The 25,423-nt window shown below is 44.9% G+C and overlaps 1 protein-coding gene across 8 annotated transcripts in view; it reads right to left on the bottom strand.

Moving 5' to 3' along the window:
- PKNOX2 (PBX/knotted 1 homeobox 2) overlaps positions 1-25,423 on the bottom strand; it is a 456,445-nt gene that overhangs the window by 11,364 nt on the left and 419,658 nt on the right. For all 8 annotated transcript variants that reach the window (XM_082200515.1, XM_082200522.1, XM_082200517.1 and 5 more), the window contains 3 exons: positions 20,608-20,737; positions 16,737-16,834; positions 11,921-12,040 (listed from right to left, as the gene is read on the bottom strand). In XM_082200515.1, the coding sequence (XP_082056641.1) occupies positions 11,921-12,040; positions 16,737-16,834; positions 20,608-20,737 (348 nt within the window). The remainder of the gene's footprint in view (positions 1-11,920; positions 12,041-16,736; positions 16,835-20,607; positions 20,738-25,423) is intronic.

The following is a 25,423-nucleotide window of genomic DNA, read 5'->3' as shown; positions in this document are numbered from 1 at the left end:
CATATAAACAAGGATCAGCCATGATCTTAATCTCCATCCCCCTCTAAGAGCAATGGAACGTCAGCAAGTGAGGGGAGAGACTCCATCAGGCAAGGCCTCCTTCCACCTGCCTTGCTCTGCCCTCTGCATCTAAATGTCTATTGTATTGTTTTATGTACTGCGGCTTGCCGTTGTTTTATTGATTATAGTTTAGATATTATTGTAACTGTTGAGTGGGTTTCTGTTTAACTTTTATATGTTGATATTATTATTTTATACTATTCTAATGATTGTTGAATGTTACTTTTTTGATGGAGGCTGCCTATTTTAAAGTTATGTTTTATGATCACATTTTTGTATTGCGTCAGATTGTTATAAGATGTACATTTTTTGTTTCTTCTTCAGCTTGTAAACCGCCTTGAGTATTGTAAGATAGAAAGGCGGTATACAAATTAAAAATGATGGTGATGATCAAGTCCTGTTGCTGCCAGGGCGACTAGGATTTCAAAGTGCACAGAGATGAGGATCCCTGCGCTAGATGGATGATGCACATTGGAACTTTTTTAAAAAGAAAAGAAACAGTTAAAAGGATGGAGGTAATTCTGGGACCCTGGGCCCACCTTCGTTGGAATCTGCTGGACTGCAGATTCTCAACATGATCTGATCTGAGTCTGCCTTTGAATCTGAGTTCTGTGAATTCTTCTCCCATCCAACAGGATCAGCGGAGGCTGATACATTAGGGAGAATGGGGCACTGTCCCACCAGCCTCCGTCTGCTCACTGTGGGATGTAAGAATCAGGTGCAGTCAAACACAACATGGCTAGAGTAGACATGAAGGTTATCTCATCCTCTAGCCGGAACTTCCTGCTTTCCAGGGCTGAGACAAAACTTCCTATGTGTAACTTGAGATGGGCGTGGCCTCTCCTGAAGTAGAAAGAACCAGAAGCACAGGCTGGCGACCAACTTGTCTCTCTTGTCTCTATCGATGCCATCTTAACAACAGCACTACTAAGATGCCCCCTTGGCTCCAGGCCAAGAGAAGGAAAGGGGGGCTTTCTCCCATAAGGAGATAGTCACCACATTTAAACTATGTTCTAACCTTTTAAGTCTCCCTTCTGGGAACCTTTGTGTGAACAGATGATTACTTGTGAGTAAACGTTTTATGCTTTACAGAAGACTGTCTAGGGTCTTATTTTAAGAGGGATTAAACAGGGAAAATACCAGGAAATATTTACAGAGACTCTAACGAGTCTGAGCAAGCTATCTGCTGTGCGTGTGTTTAGGAAAAAGGGGAGTGTTAACTCTGCTGATTTTGTTGAACTTGCAAAGACAAGTTGGGATAGGATATCTTAGACAATATATCCTCCCTGCATCCCTAAACATTCCCACACTCACAACTGCCCGCCTTCCCATAACTGACCCAGAGAGTGGCCCAGGCAGACAGTTCCCTCCTCCTTAGTTTCAGTTTTGCCCTTGCAGAACTTAGCAGGGAGCAGGATGGTGTGAAAAACCATAATTAGTTGGCCCTGCCTGTGTCATTGGCACTGAATCCACCTACTGTTGCCCTCCCTGCTTTCGACCCCACCAGTGCCACGGGGCACCAGGTGCAACTGCACAAGATGTAGACATCTGCGTTGGAAATGGGTGCATAGCTGGGGTGGCCAACTCTGTGGCCAAGGAGGACATCTGCAGAGCCACAGCTTCACCACCCCTGGTGTAAGGATTCAGGTATGAATAACCTTAAGCAGCGAGACCCCACTTTTATTCAAAGCCACCTGCCTGGCCTTGGACTTTCCCTTTTTATTTTTTAGCTCAGATGCCATTTTCAGTAAGCGACTCGTACAACACTGGCTTATAAAGAGGCTCTCGTTTAATAAAAGCTGCTCTTGATTTAAAGCCCTCGCGAGGAGCTACAACTTCTAAGCTAAAATCTATAGCAAGTGATATTGGAGCAATTTTGCTTTCCCAAGATGGTTACCTGATGGGTTATTTCTATCTAAGCAGAGGGGGAAAGTGCTCATTGGACATTTTAAGGCATTGCAGAGAGTGATTTCGAGCTATTGTCATAGTAAACTAAACTCAAGGACTGGAAGCTGAGAACGGAGGAATTTAAGAAATAGTACAAAATGCCAAATGTAGCTTAACAGGAAAAGGTTTTCCAAGGAAACAATCTGATGGTAGCTCCTTCATTAGGTTTCACTGGGGTATTGCCCAAAGCGGGGCTTTCTTGCGGCTGTGAAATAATTTTTGATTTGCCTTTACTGTACATTTTTAACCGTTTTTGGTGTTGGTTTCTTTCGGGTCATGTTATAAGCAGGGTGATCTGGTTAGAATTTGGGGCCACCCGCCAGGGCATGCAGTGGCAGCAGAGCAGGTGGCGGCGGCAGGTATCGTGGCGGCAGCAGCAGCAGCGAAAGAGGAAACGCCAGCCCTGCCAGTAGGTATGATCCTCACCTGGGAAGTGTAGTTACAGATAGGTAGCCGTGTTGGTCTGCCATAGTCAAAATAAAAAAATTCCTTCCAGTAGCACCTTAAAGACCAACTAAGTTAGTTCTTGGTATGAGCTTTCGTGTGCATGCACACTTCTTCAGATACACTGAAACAGAAGTTGCCAGATCCTTCTATATAGTGAGAAGGTGGGGAGGGGTATTACTCAGAAGGGTGGTGGGAATGGGAGATTGGCAGATAGCTGAGATGAGCCTGTTGACGACTCTTAACGACTGCAATAGGTCTTACAGGAAAAGGCAAGGGGTGAGAAGGTGAAAAATGGCTTAGTCATGTATAATGAGATAAGAATCCAATGTCTTTGTTCAGACCAGGTCTCTCCATGGTTTTAAGTTTGGTAAAAGGTAAAGGTAAAGGTACCCCTGCCCGAATGGGCCAGTCTTGACAAACTGTGGGGTTTGTGCGCCCATCTCACATTTATTGGCCGGGGGCCAGCGCTGTCCGGGGACACTTCCGGGTCACGTGGCCAGCGTGACATCGCTGCTCTGGCGAGCCAGAGCCGCACACGGAACGCCGTTTACCTTCCCGCTGGTAAGCGGTACCTATTTATCTACTTGCACCCAGGGGTGCTTTCGAACTGCTAGGTGGGCAGGCGCTGGGACCGAACAACGGGAGCGCACCCCGCCGCGGGGATTCGAACCGCCGACCTTTCGATCGGCAAGCCCTAGGCGTTGAGGCTTTAGCCCACAGCGCCACCCGCTGTTTGGTAATGAGTTGCAATTCAGCAGCTTCTCTTTCCAGTCTATTTCTGAAATTCCTTTGTAGTAAAACAGCTACTTTGAGATCTTGTATAGAATGTCCTGGGAGATTGAAGTGTTCTCCTACTGGTTTCTCTGTTTTGTGATTCTTGATGTCAGATTTATGTCCGTTTATTCTTTGGTGTAAGGTTTGGCCTGTAGGTTTGGTGTAAGGTTTGGCGTAAGTTTTACCTGGGAAGTGTAGTTTGTTAAGAATGCTGAGAGTGTAAAGAGACCCCTATTCCCCTCAGAGAGCTACAATCCCCAAATAATAATAATAATAATAATAATAATAATAATAATAATAATTTATTACTTATACCCCCCCCCCCAATCTGGCTGGGTTTCCCTAGCCACTCTGGGCTGCTTCCCACAAAAGATTAAAAATACATTAAAACATCAGTCATTAAAAACTTCCCTAAGCAGGGCTGCCTTCAGGTGTCTTCTAAAAGTCCGATAGTTGTTTATTTCCTTGGCATCTGATGGGAGGGTGTTCCACAGGGTGGGTGCCACTACCGAGAAGGCCCTCTGTCTGTTTCCCTGTAGCTTTGCTTCTTGCAGTGAGGGAACCGCCAGAAGGCCCTCGGAGCTGGACCTCAGCGTCCAGGCTGAATGATGGGGGTGGAGACGCTCCTTCAGGTATACTGGGCCGAGGCCATTTAGGGCTTTAAAGATCAGCACCAACACTTTGAATTGTGCTCGGAAACGTACTGGGAGCCAGTGTAGGTCTTTAAGGACCCCAAAGTTCCCTGGCCAGAAAGCTTGGTTATTGAACCACTTTGGGAGTTGTGGGTCTGCATGCTTAATAAACTACAGTTCCCAGGCTTCTCTGGGGGGAATCAATGGCTGTGGTGTGGTACTGCTTTAAATATATAGTGCAGGTGGGTCCTGAATGTTGCTCTTGTCGAACTCGAAGGGAGGAGGGTGGGGACAAACTAGACTTAGTTAGCTCTGCCTGGCATTGGCCATGAGGGTCTCTTGCTTTCCACCCTGCTGCTGCCGAATGAGAGGGAAGTTGCCCGACACATCAGTGGCACTTGAGCAATATCTCTGAGCTTGGGTGCGTTCTTAGATTCCCACACGCACATGCACGGTCTCTACAAAACCAAGCAGAGCTGTCCCGCCTAGGAAGAGATTTGCTCTTCTCCCCTCGATGGTGCTGCAATTTGTTCCTTCAGGCTGCAGGGAGGGCACTTGCAATAAATCCTTCTGTTTTCAAAGCACCTTTCCCATTAATTAATTAAATTGCACAGCCGGCAAATCAGGGCTGTCAATCAGTTTCCATTGATTTGGCAGCCGGAATCAGTTGTGAGTTGCCCAAGGTCAAACTCTCAATCATGGAGAGATCCCAAATAGAGAACCTCTCGCAGACCTTCTCCCTTTGAGGTGGGGATGAGGAGGAGCTATAGGTATTTTAGCTCAAAGTAAGTAAAAGACGCGGGTGGCACTGTGGTCTAAACCACAGAGCCTAGGATTTGCTGATCAGGAGGTCGGTGATTCGAATCCCCGCGACGGGGTGAGCTCCCGTTGCTCGGTCCCTGCCAACTGCCAACCTAGCAGTTTGAAAGCACACTAGTGCAAGTAGATAAATAGGTACCACTCCGGTGGGAAGGTAAACAGCATTTTCGTGCGCTGCTCTGGTTCGCCAGAAGTGGCTTAGTCATGCTGGCCACATGACCCGGAAGCTGTACGCTGACTCCCTTGGCCAATAAAGCAAAATGAGCACCGCAACCCCAGAGTCGGCCACGACTGGACCTAATGGTCAGGGGTCCCTTTACCTTTACCTTTACACTGTATTAGTAGTATTGGTTACACTGACTGGCAGTGGCTCTCTAGGGGTCCAGGCAGGAATCTTTTCACAACTTTGCCTGGAGATGCCGGAATTGAACATGGGATCTTCTACAGCTGAAGCCCTTCCACATTTGGTAACATGGTGAGACTGCCAGCGGCGGAGGAAGCCTTTCGGGGACCTGGGCCGGTGTGCCCAGGGGCAGGGCGAACTGCCCATAGGGGCAGCATGGCCCATGCCTTCCCTATGGGTGCCGCGCTCCCCGTCTCTATGGGCGCCAAATGCCCCATCCCATCCCTATGAGTGCCGTGTGGCGCCCTTAAGGAGGGATGGGATGAGTTGGGGTTGGGCTCTTAGGGATGGGGCGCACTGTGGGGCCTCAGCCGCCCCACAGACAGCGCACGAGCCTGCGGGCGCCGAGACGCGTGGCTCGTGCACGCTGCAGGCCCCACGGTGAGTGCTGCTGGCCGATTTGTCACCCCCCGTCAGGGTGGCACCCGGGGTGGAATGAACCCCCCCTCCCTATGCCCCTGGAGACTGCTACCAGTTAGGCCTGAAAACAATCCTGTTTGGCTTTCATGGAATGTTGCATTTGTGAGCTTTTTTTACAGTCACACATTACCATGCAAAGTGTTTTTCTTTAAATGTCCCTTTGGGCCACCTGTCTAGCAAAACAGGAAGATGAGAGCAAGGGAGGGCAGACTCCAGGCTTGCTGCATCCGCTCGGTGTTGTTGTTTTTTTCAACTAGAACCTTGAGATCCCTAAGTGGAGCTGGGTGCAAAAGAATGAATGGAACGAAAGACCAGGTTGACTCTGAACAGCTGTTGAACACGGTTGAGAGGCACCTTCTCCTTCAATCTGTTGTAAGGACCAGAACGGGACTGAGGGAGGCTGGAGGGACATTGCTGCCACCGCGAGTGTTGTTGTAACAACAACAACAACAACTATTATTATTATGGTACCTCAGGTTAAGTACTTAATTAGTTCTGGAGGTCGGTTCTCAGTGGCGTAGCGTGGGGGGTGCATGGGGGGGCCGGCCGCACCGGGCGCAACATCTGGGGGTTAGGGTTAGGGGGCGCAAATCCACAGGTTAGGGGGCGCAAATCCACGGGTTAGGGGGCGCAAATCCACGGGTTAGGGGGCGCAAATTACTTGCCTTGCCCCGGGTGCTGACAACCCACGCTACGCCACTGTCGGTTCTTAACCTGAAACTGTTCTTAACCTGAGGTACCACTTTAGCTAATGGGGCCTCCCACTGCCACTGCCACCGCATGATTTCTGTTCTCATCCTGAAGCAAAGTTTTTAACCCGAGGTACTATTTCTGGGCTAGCGGAGTCTGCAACCTGAAGAGTATGTAACCTGAAGCGTATGTAACCTGAGGTACCACTGTATTATTATTATTATTATTATTATTATTATTAATACCCTGCCCATCTGGCTGGGTTTCCCCAGCCACTCTGGGCGGCTCCCAGCAGAATATTACTATTAATAATAATAATAATAATAATAATAATAATAATAATAATAATAAAGTGATAAAATATCAAACATTAAAAACTTCCCTGAGGAAGATTGCTTCCTGCTGCATGGCCCATTTCCACCTGGCTTAGGGGGCGGGGCCCAGACTCACCTTGAACAGGTAAAAGAGGCTCCTGGGCGGCCAGAGGGACATTGCTGGAACCACTCTTGGGTTGGGGCAGCTGGCTAAAATGTTTTAAAATGTTTAAAACGGTTTTAATTTTGGTTCCTCTGTTTTGTTTTTGTTGGTTAGGGGTTGATTAAATGTTTAGTTGGGGTTGGGCTCGCTTCAGCAGCACAAATACTAAAATTGTAACAATACAGAGAAGATTAGCATGGCCCCTACGCAAAAGTAAGAACATTGGCAGGATTACCGTAATAACCGGCAGTTTTATAAGAATATATATTTAAAGCAGATGAATAAATGAGTAAATTAAGTTAATTTGGAACATGCAGAAAATATAAAAAATATGGAACCGCAGAAAAAAAATTAAGGAACTGCAGAAAGAGGGGGAAGGAAGTCGAGTCTTGAAATGTTAAAACAGTTGTAAAATTATTGAAATGTATAAAACTGAAAATAATAAAAATAAAAATAAAAATAAAAATAAATGTTTAGTTGGGGTTGGTGGTTATATTAATTTGGGTACAACTGTATATTGATTATTATGGTTATGATATGATCTTCTGTTGATTTATTGGTTTAATTATAGTCTGCATAAGATATTCTGGTTTTTTTTAAAATGTTTTTTTTAAAATGTTTTTATATGTGCTGTAAGCAACCCAGAGTGGCTGGGGAATCCCAGCCAGATGGGTGGGATATAAATAATAAAAATTATTATTATTATTATTATTATTGAGTTCACAGCCCTTCCACATACAAAATCCATTTCTGCTCGCCTCTCCCCTCCCCATTTCAGTGGTGGGGAATCATTTTGTTGTTGCAGTTGTTAAACAATAAGGGGTCGGGCACTGTTGTGGATCTACTGTTGTGGAGCACCCAGGGGATCTGCCAGTAGATCTATCTTCTGCCCTCCCTTGGGCTACACCTATGAGAAATGGTTGCCGCGTGCCGTGAAACGCAGCCCATTGAATTGATGGCTAAATGAACACCCCCACACCCCCAAACAGAATGTGAAAAACATTTAGATTAAAAACTGCATCCTAACGACCCCCCTCTCCCCCAAAGCTTCAGGGATAATTGGGACAAGAAGCCTGGAATGCCCCAGAGTCTCTTTCTAACAGTGCTAATTGCATAAATCTGTATTAATTGCTGTGTAAAATAGTGCTCTGGAAAATCTGCCAAATGCCTTTTAATTCTTTTGCAGTTGGAGCCAACTGTTGTGAACGGATGATGGAAAATTAAAAAAAAACCATGCTCCTCAAGGCAGCATCCTATAGGCTATGGCACATTTACAACAATGAGTCACAGAAAGGGCGATAAGATACACATTCAGCCCACCTCTTGTATTTCATGCAAGATTGCTTGCCGTGTTGTATTTTCTTGCCTTGTATCATTTTACAGGCTCCCAAGATCCCAGCATGGCTTTCCTGGCTTCTCCTAGAACTCGTCTCAAAACATATATAAAAAAGGATGTGCCCAGCTGTGTAAGATCAGATGTAAGATCCACTCCAGTGATCTGTTTCCAGCAGTTGCCAGACAGATGCCTTTCGGAGGCTCGTGGGCGGGATAACTGTCCCCCTTGTCCAATGTCCCCACCATCTAAAGAAGGAGATAGGAACCTGGACCTCACCAGAAGTTGTTGGGCTCCAACTCCCACCAGTCTTGGTCACATCGCCAATGACTAGGGACAATGGGTGCTTTAGTGCATAATGAGTATTGCACCAGGACCATTCGAAAGCATACTAGTGCAAGTAGATAAATAGGTACCAAAGCAGCAGGAAGGTAAATGGAGTTTCCATGCTCTCTGGCACTCGTCATGGTTCTCCATGTGCCAGAAGCGGTTTAGTCATGCTGGCCACATGACCGGAAAGCTGTCTGTGGGCAACTGCCGGTTCCCTCGGCCTGAAAGCGAGATGAGTGCCGCAACCCCATAGTCGCCTTGCACTGGACTCAACTGTCCAGGGGTCCTTTACCTTTTATTATAATATTAATGGTGCCATTATGCATTGTGTAAAGGAGGGCATTGCACTGTAAATTGCAAACATGTTGGGTGGAAATCAACGTAGAACAAAGTGGGGTACGGACATGGGGGACAAGGTCTGCTTGCGCAATGGGATTCCCCCCTTCCTCCCACACATTCCCTAAACCTATTTTAGGGGTTCCCCCTACCCTCCAGAGCAGACAGTCCTACTGAGAGAGCAGAGCATGCAACCACGCCATTGAATCCTGCCTAGTGGATTATAGCTGGTGCCAGTTCTACTCAAAGTAGACATACTGAAATTAATAGACAAAACTAACTGGGGACCAATAATTTCAGTGGGCCTACTCTGAGTAGCTTAGATGGAGACATCTCATTGCTAATGAATCCCACTGGGGGGGGGGAGGGACACTCTCAGCATTAATAATTGTAACTCTACTCAACTGCTCCCCCCCTTGACTTACTAACATATTTTATTTGTAATATTCAGTTCAGCTTCCTATTTACTTTCAGCTTTGTAACTGAAACCCAGTATAAACCATGTTTACCCCAAAGACATGTGTATCACCCTTAGCTTAACTTAATTAAGCAGAATTTTAAAGAGCCAAATTTAAAAGTTAGGGCTGAAGCTCTTTATTCTCAAAGTGCTGAGGGTGATATTACTTGGTGGGTTGCATATATATGTCACCTGCTTCCTTTGTTAGCCAGTGATTAACACATATATTAGACGAACACGGCCATTAGATTCTATGTTGTGCATTGCTTTGTTTACATAACACAGACCTTGCAAAAAGGGTGACATCTAAGGTTTAGAAACATGAACCGACACGAATCATTCTGTAGCTCAAAATCAAGCTTTCTGGTGTAGAATCCAGAAAAGGTGCCTGCATGTTTCTAGTTCTCAGTGAGATGTGGGAACAGAGTCTTGTAGGAAACACACAAATGAGTGAAATGAAGGGAAGTGGGCAATTCCAGCTTCAGTCCATCATTGGAGAAGAAACAGAAGGAATACTGATCCACAAGGGAGGGGGTGGGGCTGAATAACACATGAGAATGAAGAGGCCTGAACCAGTCAAAGAAGCACAAGCCAGTAGGATACATCTACAAAAAGGCTATTATGCTCCAAAACTCCTTATGAGATTGTGGGTTGGCATATGCATGTATGTTGGTCGTTGGTTGTCTAACAAATCGGAATATATTTTCTCTCTTGGGCACTAGGTGGCAGCTATAGCCCTAAGTATGAGAGCATGTATTGCTTCCACATAGTGGTCAGTTTCCCTCTATCCAATAATTTTGGCAAATAGGAGGGAAAATGCAAAGCATGGCTGAGCTTTCCCTCTAGAGGAACTCTACCATTTATTGTAGAATATGAACATATTCCGTGAGTTCTAGACATAGAGAAAATTGGTGCCATTGTGCAAATTGCTTGACTCCTCTTCCTTCCCAACTTTTGCAGCAGCTGAATATAGGCTGCTTGGGACTATGTTATCTTTGTCTGATCCAGAAGCAGCAGGCAGGCGTGACACACAGAATCCTGCCCGGGGGCTTCCTATAGGCATTTGGTTGCCCCCCGTGAGAACAAGGGGGACTTTTGGTCTGATCCAGCAGCCAGGATCTTCTTAAAGTTATTGTGTTCAACAGGCCAAGATGCATTGGAGTGATATGTTTTGCTTTGTGCCAAAATGCCACATGGATCAAGTGAGTGATGTTTTAAACATTTTAAAATAAGGGATAGGGATGGGGAGAAATTTGATCCAGTTCACATTTGAACCTGAATTTATCAAATCTGTGCTTTCTGAATCAACAAGGAAACCCAAACACAACCTTCCTTCAAAGTCTGAATTTTGCAATGCAGTTGTCCTATCAACCAATGCATGTATTAGGGGGAAAGTTTGCATAAAAACGAAGACATCAGTGGGACTAACATACAAAAAGCATTACGTTAGCAGACACTGCTTTCAAAAATGTGCACATCAGTCGAAACTACAAATGTCGAAAACTACAAAAATCAAAATGTAAGGATTTCAAAATCCAGATCCCCAGATCTCAGTCTGTGGATGGATGAGAACTCACATCAGTCGTTCTTTCTGACATGCTCTCTGCCTTTAAGCTAAGCCTACACCAAGCCAAATGCTGCCAGTCATGTCTTGTGGTCTGTCACATGCTTGACAGCTGCCTCTGTTTCCAAAGGCCAAAGAAGGTAGTAAGATCAATAGATTGATGGAATCCCTGATAGGCTACGAGATACAACTCACGGGTGGCATTTGATGTGGAGGATTATAAGTAGGTCTGGTTTGCTTTAGTCTGTGACAACTGTTCCACTGTCAGAGGCGCTAAGCTTCCGACTGCCATTTCCTGGATTCACCGGTGGGAAAAAGTGCTGTTGTGCTCAGCTTCTGCTCTCAGGCTTCCCAAAGACACCTGGTTGGTCACTGTGAGAGCAGGATGCTGGCCATGGGACTGAGGTCCATCTATAGCTATATTCAGGAAGAAACGTGCTAAGAGGAAGGCAGGTAATATTTGTTTGTTTGTTTTTACCCTCACTCTGAGGGCAATTGTCTAAGTTTACCCTCAGCAACGCTGCCCCATAGTCAAACCCGATTGGCTATGTAGTGCTGTGACATTCTATTCACTCGGTGATCCCTGATTGGTTAGGATAAATTGCCCAAGAAAACACAGCTTTAACAGGAAACAGATGAGCACAACCACACTGAAGTTGGGAGAGAGAGGGGGAACAAACAACAGCAAGCAGGTACACGTAAACGGGTTTCAGAAAGGTGTTTCCCGGAAATATTTTAGTTCCGCTGAAAACAAGATTTTTTGCAAACTGAAACAGGTAAACATTTGGCACATCCTAGGCCTGGGTACAAAGGTGTTTGATTCTGTGCAGCCAGATGCACCTAATGAGTCCCTTAGAGCCTGAGAAGTCTGTCATTCTTTGGTACAGCGCAGAGGAAGAAGGCCTTTCCTGCCCTGCTTGCCATTAGTATGTGCATGCTTAAGCTGTGGCGGAAAAAGCCACTTCTTGCACCTACTGTACAGCTACTAAAGCAGATCCTTAGGAATGGGCTGCTTGGCTTTTTCCTCTAATCCACAAGATAAAGAATAGTGCACAGCTTCCTGTCTGCAGTCTCTTTCTCCGGCTATTGTGAAGATGTTTGTGCTTATCCTAGATAAGCAAGCCACTTCATGGAAACCCGGGCATTGAGCACCCTTTGGAGTGGCTTCTCCTTAATGGGAAAACGATCCCAAGGGGTTAATCGCTCAGACACACTTGTTAACTTCTCTCACCATAAGATGCTGGAAGAGCCAGGACCGCATGATATTCGTGGCATGCTTCGGCAGGACACCTCGTTTGTTCTTTGACTTTTTATCTTCGCTGTCAAGAAGAGAGGTCAGGTCCAGGTTAACCTACAGGGCAGGGAAAGAGAAAGGGAAGCTTAAGCAACAATGCAGGTGGAAAAGGGGGGGAAAGAAAAGGGAAAGAGGGCCTAGGTTGCCATGGTGACACAGATCGCAACGTCGGTCCGATTTCACGGTGGCTCTGCGAGGCTGGAGAGGCTTGCGCTATTCAGAGAGGAAGAGAGCAAAACTAACTTAGGAGGAACACTTAGAAGCTGGGGAAGAAAGGAAGATCAGTAGGCTTTTCCGCTGTGCCAAAAGTTTGAGTTAAAAATAAATAAATCTGCTTATGAATGAAGATGCAAGACTGGAAGAGCCTTGCAGGGTGAGGCCAGAAGACCATCTAGCCCAGCACCCTGTTTCATAGCAGCCAACCAGATCCCTATGGAAAGCCTGCAAGCAGTGATCTGAGTGCAAGAGAACTCTCTACCTGGAGATTATTGATTTGTTTGTTTCCCCCCTTATTTTTATTATGTACTTTGTGTTTTTTATATTGTATTTTCATGTTGTGAACCACCCTGAGTTCTATGGATTGTGTTTAATAAATGATGATGATGATGATGATTCTAGCAACTGACATTCTGGGGCCTTCTGCTTCCAACAGTGGAGGCAGAACATGCTACTCATCAAATTATGACCGCATGCATAAATGGCGTGGTTTCATCATACGTTTTCATCTGCACAGTGGTTTGGACAGGGAGTGACTTCTGATCTTTCTCCTCGGAAAGCACCCTTGCACCAAATTCATGCTGGAAAGGTTGTGGAAAAGCTAATACATGGAAGGAATGATTTGAGCAAAGCTCAGGAAATCTCACCTCCAAATGCCACTTTGGGAGTCGAGGCGCAGACTTGGGGAGAATCATAAAGGAGAAAGTAACTCCAAGTTTATCAGGTAGACCCCAAGCTCCACCCACAGCTTCTCCAGGTAGTGGAGGAAAGGCTCTGTTCTGAAAACCCGCACAGCCACTGCCAGTCAGTGTAGACTAGACTGAGCTAGATGGAGCAATAGTTTAAGGCAGCTTCCTATGTTTGTGATTCAAGGACCCACCACCCGCTTGAGAATAAGAAAGACACATGGACACGTTATTAGGTTAATGGGCTAAAAAAGGCCACAACTTTATTGATTACAACATGTGAGAGTTATTGGCTTAGGCATTGGATAAAACAACAGAGCGTGCCTGCACCCCCTCGGGGAGGGGTGAGTCTATCAAGGGTTAACCACCAGTGGGTGGAGCCTGTTGATGCAAATACAACTGTAAGCTCCCCCTGATGTCACCGGGGGTCGTGCCATGGCTCTAGCCACCAGCAAGGGCGTTGGACAGGATCCACGACCGCCAGATTCCTTTACCGGAACACCCATAAAGAGGAGGGGTAGGCGATGGCCACACCCTGCCCTCCAATCCACAAATATATTCCAATGCCTAACCGCCAATACCACAAAGTTGTGACTATTTGCTACGAGGTAGGTGAAAAACCAAGTGGCCGGTGCCAATTTGCCAGTTGGATAAAAATTCCTACCAGGCCCCTTGGCCAACCAAGGTGACCAACCACAGGTCCATAGCAATGTCAAGAACCAAGCTATGAACTAAAGGGAGGGTGTGTGGGTGATCCGACAAAAACCAGCAGCAGAATAAAGGGGAAGCGAGCGCTGCTGCGGTCGCATTTGGGCGGCTAAAAGCCGCCCCAGAGCCTCAACCTGATTGGTTGGCCTTTTATCTAGGGCTGGATCAAGATTTTAGAGGCCTCAAGTACTGAAAAACAAACGGTGCCCGCCGTATGCAATTCAAAATTTGAAAAAAAAATACTAAACTGAAAAATAAAATTTGATTTTTCAAAGTGACACAAAACTTACATGTATGCTGAAATGAAATAGCGCCCCCCTCTCAAGTTTCTGAATGCAAAATCCTTTCAAACAGAAATTTCTCATTTTTTTTTTGGGTGCCCCTGCTTTGCTGATGTCTGAAGTTCCTACTGGTTAATATGGCGCTGCTTTGGCCTTTTTGATTTCCCTGTAAGTCACTTCCCAATAAATAGCCTTAAAATACCCTTCAATCTATTAATCAGTGTTAAAATGTAAAATTCTCAATCAATAGGATTCTTCTTAGCAGAAGAAGGTTGTTTTTTTTTTTTAAGGCTGGCAGAAAAGAAGAGGAAATGCAAAGATCTTGGGAAGCAGGGGAAGAGAAGTTTTTAATGAGGTTGCAGGAAACTGGAATCTCAACGTCAAGTTAAAAAACACACACACAGACACAGACACTTTTTTTTTTAAGGTTCTTCATAAAAACATTTCTCCTGCATGAATTAAACATCAGGATGGCAGCCCTGTGTCAGGTATAAATGATTCCCCCAGGTACCGCTTGGGATGTATTGCAAGGTCTGGGCTGAATAAATTACCCAGGCAATACAGAAATAACATTAGGAGTGCTTGTCCAGGGCTCCACCAGTGCCACAATATTCCCAGCATACTTGTATTCAACAGATCTGATCAATTTCACTCTAAGATCTGAGCTAGCAACAGCTTTTACACATTAAATAGAATTGAGATTCAGGTTTTGTTTTCCACTCCTCATCCCCGAGCTGAGAGAAAGACGAGGAATTGGGGGATATGACAGGCCTGCCAATGCCTTTTCCAATAGGTTTTTATATTATTATTAAGCTTTAAGTAAAAAGGGGAAAAAAGGAAAGAAAGAAAAGCTCTAATGTAGAGAGAGGACCAGAGAGATTTTAAAGGAGCTCAGAGACTGATCGGGTGCAGTTGTGGTCCCGCCAGTGCTGACTCAGTAGGAAATGTCAGTACATCAATGCCTACGCTTTTTCATTATTATTATTATTTTATAAAAAAAGATCTGAGCTTATATAGCAAGCACTGTATGATTTGCTTCTCATTAATACAAAACAGGGCGGGGGCAGAATAAGTGGGACACATTTCAAGAAGTAGGTAAGGATTTTCTGCCCGCAAAACTCTGATGGAGAAACTAACTGGGAATGCTATTTCCTACTACAATAAAATCTCCATTATTTGTACCTCTGTTCTCTGAATTTTCCAATTAGCAGAGTGATTTAAGTGTCTCCCAGGATGGAGATGGATGGTAGTGTTTTCTTTTGGGGGGGGCGGGGAACCCACTGAAAATTGTATTTAGGGGCATGGCTAGATTCTTAAAGCATTTAGGGAACAGGTGCACAAAAAATTGCATAACATTTGCATATACAAATTAGGAACGAACAATTTCCTTCCAGTCTCTCATTTTTTTCCAAACTTAGGGTTGGTTTGCCACATTTTTGCACATTTAAAAAACCCCTATTAAAAATTGACCAGCATTTTATCACATGATTCTCTAACAGATTCATGTTTGCATGCAATCTTGCTTAACATACACATGTCTAGAAAGAAAGTTCACCCAGTACGATGCATTTTTGTATGTTATTTTCACCAATATATGCATTTTTACACCCACTTTCCTGTAACATATGCATTTTTGTTCACATTTCTTCAGTTGGCGGAATTTACTGCAAAATTCGGAGAAATGTGAATTTCACAGAACATCTGCATGTTGGCTTCTGTATTGTTTTAGGATGGGTAAAATAGGTAGATGTGCATTTAAATGTGAAACAAACTGAATCCCCCCCATTCCCAATGCGAATGGATCTGTACTGATGCCACTTGGGAAAATTAAAGTTGCGCATGGGTGAGATCTCACCAGCATTGCACTTTGCAGTGTCCAACAGATATCTTATAAATAAAGTTGTTGTTTTTTATAAAGTAAGTTAATTTTAAAACAGGGGGTTAAGAAGCAGGAGAACTGGGGCCAACTGCAAAAGATCCTGGGGCTGAGGGCCCCCACCAACATCTCCCATGGTGGTATTAGAGAAATGGCTTGGCCAGTGGTTTGTACACTTCTCCCATTATCACCTTGGGGTGGAACTACAGGTCATGTTAAAGCACAGCATTCTTGCTTCCCTTCCATAATGGGGAGTTACAAATTATACTTTGAAGGCATATGAGGCCACCATCTTGCTAAAGCTATGCAGGCCTGGGCCTAGCCAAGGTAGGTTAAAAAAGTAAAGGGCCCCTGCAGGGTTAAAGGTAAGGTAAAGGGACCCCTGACCATTAGGTCCAGTCGTGACCGACTCTGGGGTTGCAGCGCTCATCTCGCTTTATTGGCCGAGGGAGCCAATAAACAGCTTCCGGGTCATGTAGCCAGCATGACTGAGTCACTTCTGGTGAACCAGAGCAGCACACGGAAACACCGTTTACCTTCCCGCCGTGGTGGCACCTATTTATCTACTTGCACTGGCCTGCTTTCGAACCCCTAGGCTGGCAGGAGCTGGGACAGAGCAATGGGAGCTTACTCCGTCGCAAGGATTCGAACTGCCAACCTTCCAATTGGCAAACCCAAGAGGCTCAGTGGTTTGGACAACAGTGCCACCCGCGTACCTATCCAAGGATCCATATTCCAAAACAACATTTTCTACATATATTCAGTGGAAGAAGATCCTCTGCCAGGAAAGGCAGCCCTGCTTTGAATGTGGCAGCTTCATACCACCCTTTATGGATCTTATGCCACATTCTCCTCTTTGAGAGGATAGATCCAGATCTGCGAAGTCTTAGACTGACTTCCGTTTTGAATGCTTCAAAACAAACCAGATCCTAAGTGATCTCCTCACCCTCTTTGGTTCCCCAGTTCTCTTAGGCAGTTGGTCTTACCTGCGCGTTCTGGATCTGAATGGCTCCCTGTGGGATTGCTTGGGTTACCACCTGGCCCTGAGACGTTACCATAGTTACAGGCTGGTAAAGGGCTCCACCTGGCAAAGAGACAGGATTTCACAGCAGAATTTTAGGAAGACAGCTGAAATCTATCGGCAGAACAGAAAAGAGAAGAAGTTTCAACCAGCCTCATGCATTTGAATCAAAAGTTCAGTGGGGGAAACCTGTATCGGAAGAGATCCCCACAGACATCTTCACCTGAAAGATCCCATAGGCTGTCCAGTGGTCTTAGAAATCAGGACCAGCCAAAACATAATGGATCTAAAGCCATTATTTGGATTTAGTATATTTCCAGAGAGACATGAGAAAAAATAAACAGAATCATTTCCACCCTGCTAAAGCCACAAAACTTTTCTTGCAGTATCCCCCATAAGAAGACATTTGGAGGGTAAAGACAAATGTCACAGGGAACTTTTTTTTTTGTTTGCTCTTTTTAGCAAACCAGTAAGAATTTGCTCCTCAATGGACACAGAAGGATTTAGGATTTAGCCTTGATGGAGAAATTGACTGAACAAATACAGGCATTTGATGGACAAACACAATCAGACTCATATATTGATTGACAGATGCTTTACACTTATTTCTTATATGAACAATACTTTGGTATAGCATTTCTCAAATCAGCCTGTTTGTTGTTGTTTTGTTCATTCTATGACAATGTGTCTTAATAGATGGCAGTGCTCAGTTTAGCTTATTGCATTTTCTGGTCTTCTTTGGAACTAAGGAACTTTATTTTGTCTGATTCACTTATGTTCTTTCTTAGAATTATTTTTTTAAAAAGAGACAGTTTAAGGATGAAGACAGACATAAAGGCTTTAAGGTAGGAAAGGGAAACCAGAGACCCTTCATACGGTATTGATCTCCAGCTTGCATCATGATCAATGGTTAGGGATGATGTGTACTGTAGTTGAACAACATCTTGAGGGCCACAGGTTTCCTGGCTCAGGTGAAGATGAAGGGAGATGTATCATTCTAAGGCTACAGTCCTATGGACACACACACTTACTGAGCTCTGCTGTACTCAGTGGAATTAACTTCTCAGCAGACATGCATAGGATTGCACTGCTAGTGTGGTGAAAGTAATATGAACACATATCCACCGCAGACTAAGCCAGTGTAGTGTAATGGTAAGCTTGTTGGACTAGGGCCTGGGAGACCAGGGTTCAAATCCCTACTTAGCCATGAAACTCATTGGGTGACCTTAGGTCAGTCGTCGTGTCTTAGCCTAACCTACCTCACATAATATACAAATACAAATTAATCAATAATAATAAAAAAATTCAGGGAGGTGAATGTGTCTCTACCCCCATCATTCTGCCCAGAAACTGAGGTCCAGCGCCGAGGGCCTTCTGGCGGATCCCTCCCTGTGAGAAGCCAAGTTACAGGGAACCAGGCAGAGGGCCTTTTCGGTAGTGGCACCTGCCCTGTGGAACGCCCTCCCACCAGATGTCAAAGAGAAAAACAACTACCAGACTTTTAGAAGACATCTGAAGGCAGCCCTGTTTAGGGAAGCTTTTAATGTTGAATAGATTATTGTATTTTAATATTCTGTTGGAAGCTGCCCAGAGTGGCTGGAGAGGCCCGGTCAGATGGGTGAGGTATAAATAATAAATTATTATTATGATTATTAAATAATTTCCAGGACATTTAAACTGATTGATCTGAATTTTGCTTCATTTTGATAGGAACAGAGAAGAAAGTTGTAACACTTTTAGACGGGGAAGGGAGACTCTGCAAATTGCCAGAGTCCATGCTCTGGAACAAAGGAAGCTGCCGTGTCGAGTGAGACCATCGGTGCGTCTATCGCTTGTTTATCTTGACTTGCAGAAGCTTTCCAGGATTTCAGGCAGGGGTCTCAATCAGCCCTGCCTGGAGATGCCAGGGATTGAACCGTAGAGCTTCTGGATGCAAAGGAGATGCTCTGCCACTAGGTGGGATGGGATGAGATGGGACTGGGAAGAATAATCTGCTGCAGATACAGGAATGCTGTGACATTTCAGCAGGAAGAGAGAGTGTGTGTGTGTAAATCTGATTTGGTCTCAATGACAAAGCAAAAGGCCTGATCCCGATCCATCATTTTCATGCCGGGAAGGAGTATAGCAAGGATCGAAAGTGAGGCCCCTGTGCCACTCTCCTGACAAGAGAATGCTTCTTGAATAACAATTGCCCACTAGCCCCATTCAGATGGCAATTCAGGTAAAGTCAATGTGTGGACAAGGGAGGGGGAAGCACAAACAGAGCCTGCACAGGGTCTATCCATGTGCAAACTGGATTCTCTCTGCAATCTGTACTCTCTCTTATTGCAGGGAAATAGCACACGGAGGGGACAATGGGAACGATCCCATCCCACACATTGACTTGATTTGAATCAGAGTCATTTCCAGGCCCTGGAATGCTGCCTGATACCTGTCAGGCCACAGTGACACTACTTACCTGGTTTCCAAATTCTGGGGTCACTGTGGGTTACCGGGAGGGAGAGGGGCAAAGTGGCAGGGAGGCTGGTGTGGCATGGACGCAGTGGCAGAGCCAAACCACCATTCCTGCCACTGTACCTCCACTGCGCCAACCTCCTAAACCTTCCCTTGGTAACCGGCAATGACTCTGGGACTGGGAAGCCATTTTAAACTTCCCACAGTCCCACAAAGTACCTTAATGTTGCTTTAGGGTGATGTGGAAAAAAATTAAATAGTGGGGTGGGAGGAGAGGGGGAAGAGCAGGCAACGCTCCACAAGGATGCCAGCCGCCGACAGTGGGAAGGGTCTGATTTGCCACCGGAAGACATTCTACCTGTTTGCTCACCTCATTCATCATAACCCTTGGGTGCATATGGAATTCAGGGGTTTCATGGAGGCATGGTTCTAACAGACGTGCCGACATCCTCAAGAAACGGTGGAAGGAGACCAGACGAGACCATTTTCTGGGAATCTTTACTAGGACCGCTGGTCCATCTAGCTCACTACTGTCTACACTGACTGGCAGTAGGTCTTTAGTGTTTTGGGCAGGGAGTACCTCTCCGCCCTGTATGGAAAAGCCAGGCATTGAACCTGGGACGTTCTGCATGCAGAGCAGATGCTCTACCACTGAGCTGTGGCCCTCCACTGACAGACAGAAAGTAGTAGTAGTAATAATAATAATAATAATAATAATAATAATAATAATAATTTATTTATACGCCGCCCATCTGGCTGGGTTTCTCCAGCCACTCGGGACAGCTCCCAATAGAATATTAAAAACACAATAAAACATCAGATATTAAAAACTTCCTTAAACAGGGCTGCCTTCAGATGTCTTCTAAAAGTCAGATAGTTGTTTATTTCCTTGACATCTGATGGGAGGGTGTTCCACAGGGTGGCCACCAATACTGAGGAGACCCTCTGCCTGGTTCCCGGCAACCTCACTTCTCACAGTGAGGGAACCGCCAGAAGGCCCTCGGCGCTGGACATCAGTGTCTGGGCTGAACGGTGGGGGTGGATACGCTCCTTCAGGTAAATGGGCCGAGGCTGTTTAGGGCTTCAAAACCCCTCGAAATATTACAAAAAAGCCCAACAATGCATGGTGAGTGATTTGTGTGTTAGAAGTTCTGTATTTATGTGAGAGAGACATCAGTGTGGGTCTGTGGGTGAATGGTGGTGGCTTTTAAGAGGGGAATGGAGAGTGCAATGAGAGGTGTGTTTTTTTTACGCAGCCAGTTTCCCCAGGTTTTCCTCACGATTATGCACAATTCAAAGCTAACTATCTGAGGGAGTTTAAAAATACCAAGCATGCAAAAGACGCGACTAACATGGTCAGACGTACGCTCCACGCCTCCCACCTGACACAACTTGTGAGTTGACTGTTGTCATGGAGATGTTCCCCTGCTGCAGTGCTGATGCGGGCACCACGATTCCTTGGGGGTTGCCGGATACTGCAGTCATTGAGTTAGGAGAATTCTGCAGCATATCCTAGAGACAGACAGAGAGATTGAAAGAGAGGAGCTTAAAACACACGGTGCCCATCACAGGCCTCTGCTGCACTTCAACTCTGAAGACACCACAGAACTCTGCGGATGAGAATGAAGAAGACGTCCGCCCCACAAACAGCTGCATTATAGATGGCATGTATAATCTGGGTGCAGCCTGGTTGGCGTTGACCGTGACAGGGTCTTCTTGGTGGTGACTCCCCATTTGTAGAATGCTCTCCCTGCTAGGTGTATCTATCTACCTTGTTTTTAAAATTCGGGGGGATTTTTAAAAAACACATTCCTGTTCACCCAGGCATTTGATGGCTGAAATATACTGTTTCTGGCAACCCTGAAGTCATTAGCTGTGAGGGTATATGATTTAAGTTTAAAAGTTTTGAAATGTTATTAGTATTTTTACATGTTCTTAAATGATTTAAATACATTTTTCATTTCATTTTAAATTGCATTGTTTTGTTATTGTGATGTTTGCCCCTGTGTTACTGTGGGAGAAAATGCAAGCTAGAAATGTAATAAATATTATTATTTATTTATTTATTTACTTATCTTTGTTTGCCACTTGCTACCCCCCCCAAAAAAGTCTCAAAGCGACTTACAATTTTTTAAAAGTACAAATACCAAATTAAAATACAGTGGTACCTCGGGTTAAGTACTTAATTCATTCTGGAGGTCTGTTCTTAACCTGAAACTGTTCTTAACCTGAAGCACCACTTTAGCTAATGGGGCCTCCCGCTGTTGCTGCGCTGCTGGAGCATGATTCCTGTTCTCATCCTGAAGCAAAGTTCTTAACCTGAAGCATATGTAATCTGAAGTGTATGTAACCCGAGGTACCACTGTACATCAAAAGATTAAAAAAAACTAAAAATGCTCAGCGTGCCATAACATACAAAGGATGAATGAAAAATGAAAAGATGAACACCAATTGTGAGCAAAATGTGTGGGTAAATAAAAATGTTTTCACCTGGCACCTAAACATTGACAATGTCAGGCACATCTCTCTGGGGAAAGCATTCCACAGGCAAGGAGCCACCACTAAGAGGGCCCGGCCACGCATTGACACCCTCTACAACACCCCTGGAAGGGACACACAAATAAGAGCCTCAGGTGATGAACTCATTGTCCGGGTAGGTTCATGTAGGGGCAGTCAAAAACCGGAGAGTACCAGGTTGGAGTAGGACTGCAGGAAGGTCTGTAATGGTTTCAGAAATCTGTAGAAATGTCCCCTGTTGATGGGGGCACAGTGATTGTTTGCATGCACATAACTCTGTGGCAGAACAAATGCTTTGCTTGCATAAGGTCCCAGATTCAGCCCTCATCCTCTCCAGTAAAAAAAAAAAAAAAGCATTTCAGAACATAGCCATCCCAATTAGTCAAATCTCTGCCCTAGGAACCAGGGGCAATCAATGGGGTGTTGTGGCCATCCAAAAGGTCCCGCCCCACCACAGGGAGGCAGTTTATGGTGATCTCACCGCAACACGTGCCCTCCATGATGGAGGACACGATTTGCCCCATGATGGGTCATAGCTCTCTCCTTTGCCCCTTTGCTGCCCCCTTTTACTTCACCCCAAATTTCTTTCTTGGGTGATCACCTCCTTTTGCCTCATGCTTGCAGGGCCACCTCCACAAAGTTGCCTTATTTCCATTTCTATCCCTCTGAATCAAGCTGCTCCAGCAGCAAACTCATGGAAAATAAAAACCTATTGAATGAATGTGTTGCAACACATTTGTCCTTCCATTTACTGAAACAGTAAATCCGTTGTGTTTGGCAGGCCAAGCATCTCTTGTAGTTTTAAGAGCTTAGTTAAAGATGCTAGCGGTGAACAAGGTCAAATGATAATCACGAATCCAGATGCTACATTTACTATTTTGAGAGAGGAGTTAAGAAAGAAAGAGTAGAGAAATGTGCATTGAAAAGGAATCTACAGTACAGGAGGCAGATTCAGTTTAATTCCTTGAACCTAACTCCTTTTCACGCCATTAGGGGTTCCTAATTTGTGGGGAGTGAAGATTCTAATCTGAATTAGCAACCCTGAGTCGCTGAACTATGAAAAATGGTAGCTATTCCAGATTAATTAATAAGGGATAAAATATTACTGCCTTATCTACATTCCCCTAAATAGTACTTGTCCTCCATTAGGTATTGCTGACTCCCACACTAGTTTTAAGCTGATGCAAGTCTCCAAGGTCAGGCCTGGAAACTTAAACGGAGGGCTTGCGTTTTATTTTATCACTTTCTTCCTCCAAGGAGCTCTTCCTCTCCCACAATTTATCCTCACAACAATCCTGTGAGGGAGCTTAGGCTGGCAGACGGCGATTGACCCAAAGTCATTCAGCGAACGTCACGTCTTGGCAGAGATTTGAATTTGGATTTTCCAGATTCGTAGTCCAACATACTGTACTGGCTCTCACATTCTGCATCGAGGCAACCCAAATTCTGTAATGTATATAACTTATGTAAATGAGGGTCACCTGAATATATTTACATAGTGTACTTTGTTCTGCTTTTGCGAGCAATAGAAAGGAGCTATGAAGAATACCCACATTTTGGTCCTAATGGTCAGAAGACCCATTCTGGCTTTTGAAATTTAATCAGGTATTGCCTATGTCTATGTCTGCAGTCTATGTCTGCAGTTTTAAGGTCTAGAGACTCTCTCTCTCTCTCTTTCTTTCTTTCTTTCTTTCTTTCTTTCTTTCTTTCTTTCTTTCAACAACACTGATATTTTCCTGAGGTTGAACAACGTGCAACAGTACCAGTTTCTGTGCTTGCATGGTGCGACCATGGAAAGCTCATGACTGATTGCAGACTGGGGTTTATTACCTGCCGACTAAGCCATATGGCTTATTTCCTTGCTAAGATATTCAGCCGAAGCCCTGCTCTGGGTGTCATTGCCTTCAGAATTGAGATGCAGTGAGGCCAGTGGCTCCTGGGGACAGGGCCTTCTCTGTGGTGGCACCTGGAGTTTAGAACATGATTGTTTGGCCCCTACAGTGTTACCTTCAAGGCACTGATTAAAGTCTTCCTCCTTTATTTGCCCAAGCTTCTGGGAGTGTTTTCTGTGCATAACTTACCAGTTGTGGCTTATTTTGCAATGGATCACTTTTGTTTTTATTGCCAACAGCTGCAAGTTTAATAGTTTTATGAAAAATCATCTAATCCCTCCCACCCTTCTTTCTGACTCAGTCACTGTCCTCCCTTTCCTGTCCTTGCTCCCGCCCTCTGCTTATCACTGTATTTTATACAGACCAACAAAAATAGCAGAAGTACAGCTAGGACTGGACATCTGGGCCAAAGTCTAGGGTTCTGCACCTCAGTGTCAAATCAGGGGTAACATATGACACAGACAATGTCAAACAGGTCCAACATCAGAAATTGGCAGGTGAACGCTGACTGACCCATTGAAGCTGATGCTAGTTGTTGCTAGAGGTGGACGATTCTGTCAATTTTATTTTCTCTTTCGTTTTTCATTTTTCCAGGCTTAAATCCAAGTCTCCACATTTCAGGCATTTCAGCAATTTGAATTCCTTTTTTAATCCTCACGAAAATTTGACAGCATGTTACTGTGAATTTCTCCCAATAAACACATTTTTATGCAGTTTTGAGCAATGTATACATTTCTGCAAGCAATTTTCCCAATAGAAAGCATTTTCGTTTGTTATTTTCATGAAAGGATGCATTTTAAAATTTGTCTACAACAAAATACACTTCCCCACAAGGAAATGTGTTTACTATCAGGGCAGCAGAAGCAAACACCATTTTATTCCAGTAGTCATAATGCTTTAAGTGAGTTTTTAAAACATGAAAACTCTCGTGCTCAGACAGGCTAATAACCAAAGTACAGTCAAGTGTCTCATGTTACCCTCAGGCAACAGAACCTCCCTCTCACCCCCTAAATTTGTTTTGGGGGTTCCCCCAATCCTCTGGATAAGATGTGGGGAGGTCTCAGGACGCATGTGGGAGGGGGGGGAGTTCTGTTGTGTAAACATAAATTCTTGTGTGTGACGGGCAGGAGGGGATATCTGCTGTGCAAGTGGAAATTCTTGCACTAACAGTAGCCACTAAATTTGATGGCTGTAAAGAGGATTAGATAAATTCACGGAGGGAATCTTCTGCCATCCTTCACCTTCACAGCTGGATGCAGAAATGCTTCCGAAAATCAGTTGCTGGCAGCCATAGGAGGCGAAAGGGCTCTTGTGAGTTTTGCATGGGCATCTGGTTGCGCACTGTGAGAGCAGTGACTAGCTGGGTCATTGGCCTGATCCAGTAGGCTCTTAGGTTTACATAATGGGTGGAGAACTTTTTTGTTGTGGCTTTGTGGCTCTAACGCAGGGGTCAGCAAACTTTTTCAGCAGCAGGCCAGTCCACTGTCCCTCAGACCTTGTGGGGGGCCGGACTGTATTTTGAAAAATAAATAAAAAATGAACGAATTCCCATACCTCACAAATAACCCAGAGATGCATTTTAAATAAAAGCACACTTTCTACTCATGTAAAAACACCAGGCAGGCCCCACAAATAACCCAGAGATGCATTTTAAATAAAAGGACACATTCTACTCATGTAAAAACACGCTGATTCACGGACCGTCCGTGGACCAGATTTAGAAGGCGATTGGGCTGGATTCGGCCCCCGGGCCTTAGTTTGCCTACCTATGCTAACGTATCAGGTATGC

This window comes from Podarcis vaucheri, assembly GCF_965113315.1.
Source record: "Podarcis vaucheri genome assembly, chromosome: 15".
Taxonomy (NCBI): Eukaryota; Metazoa; Chordata; class Lepidosauria; order Squamata; family Lacertidae; genus Podarcis; species Podarcis vaucheri.
This window is presented reverse-complemented; position numbering and strand designations above follow the sequence as displayed.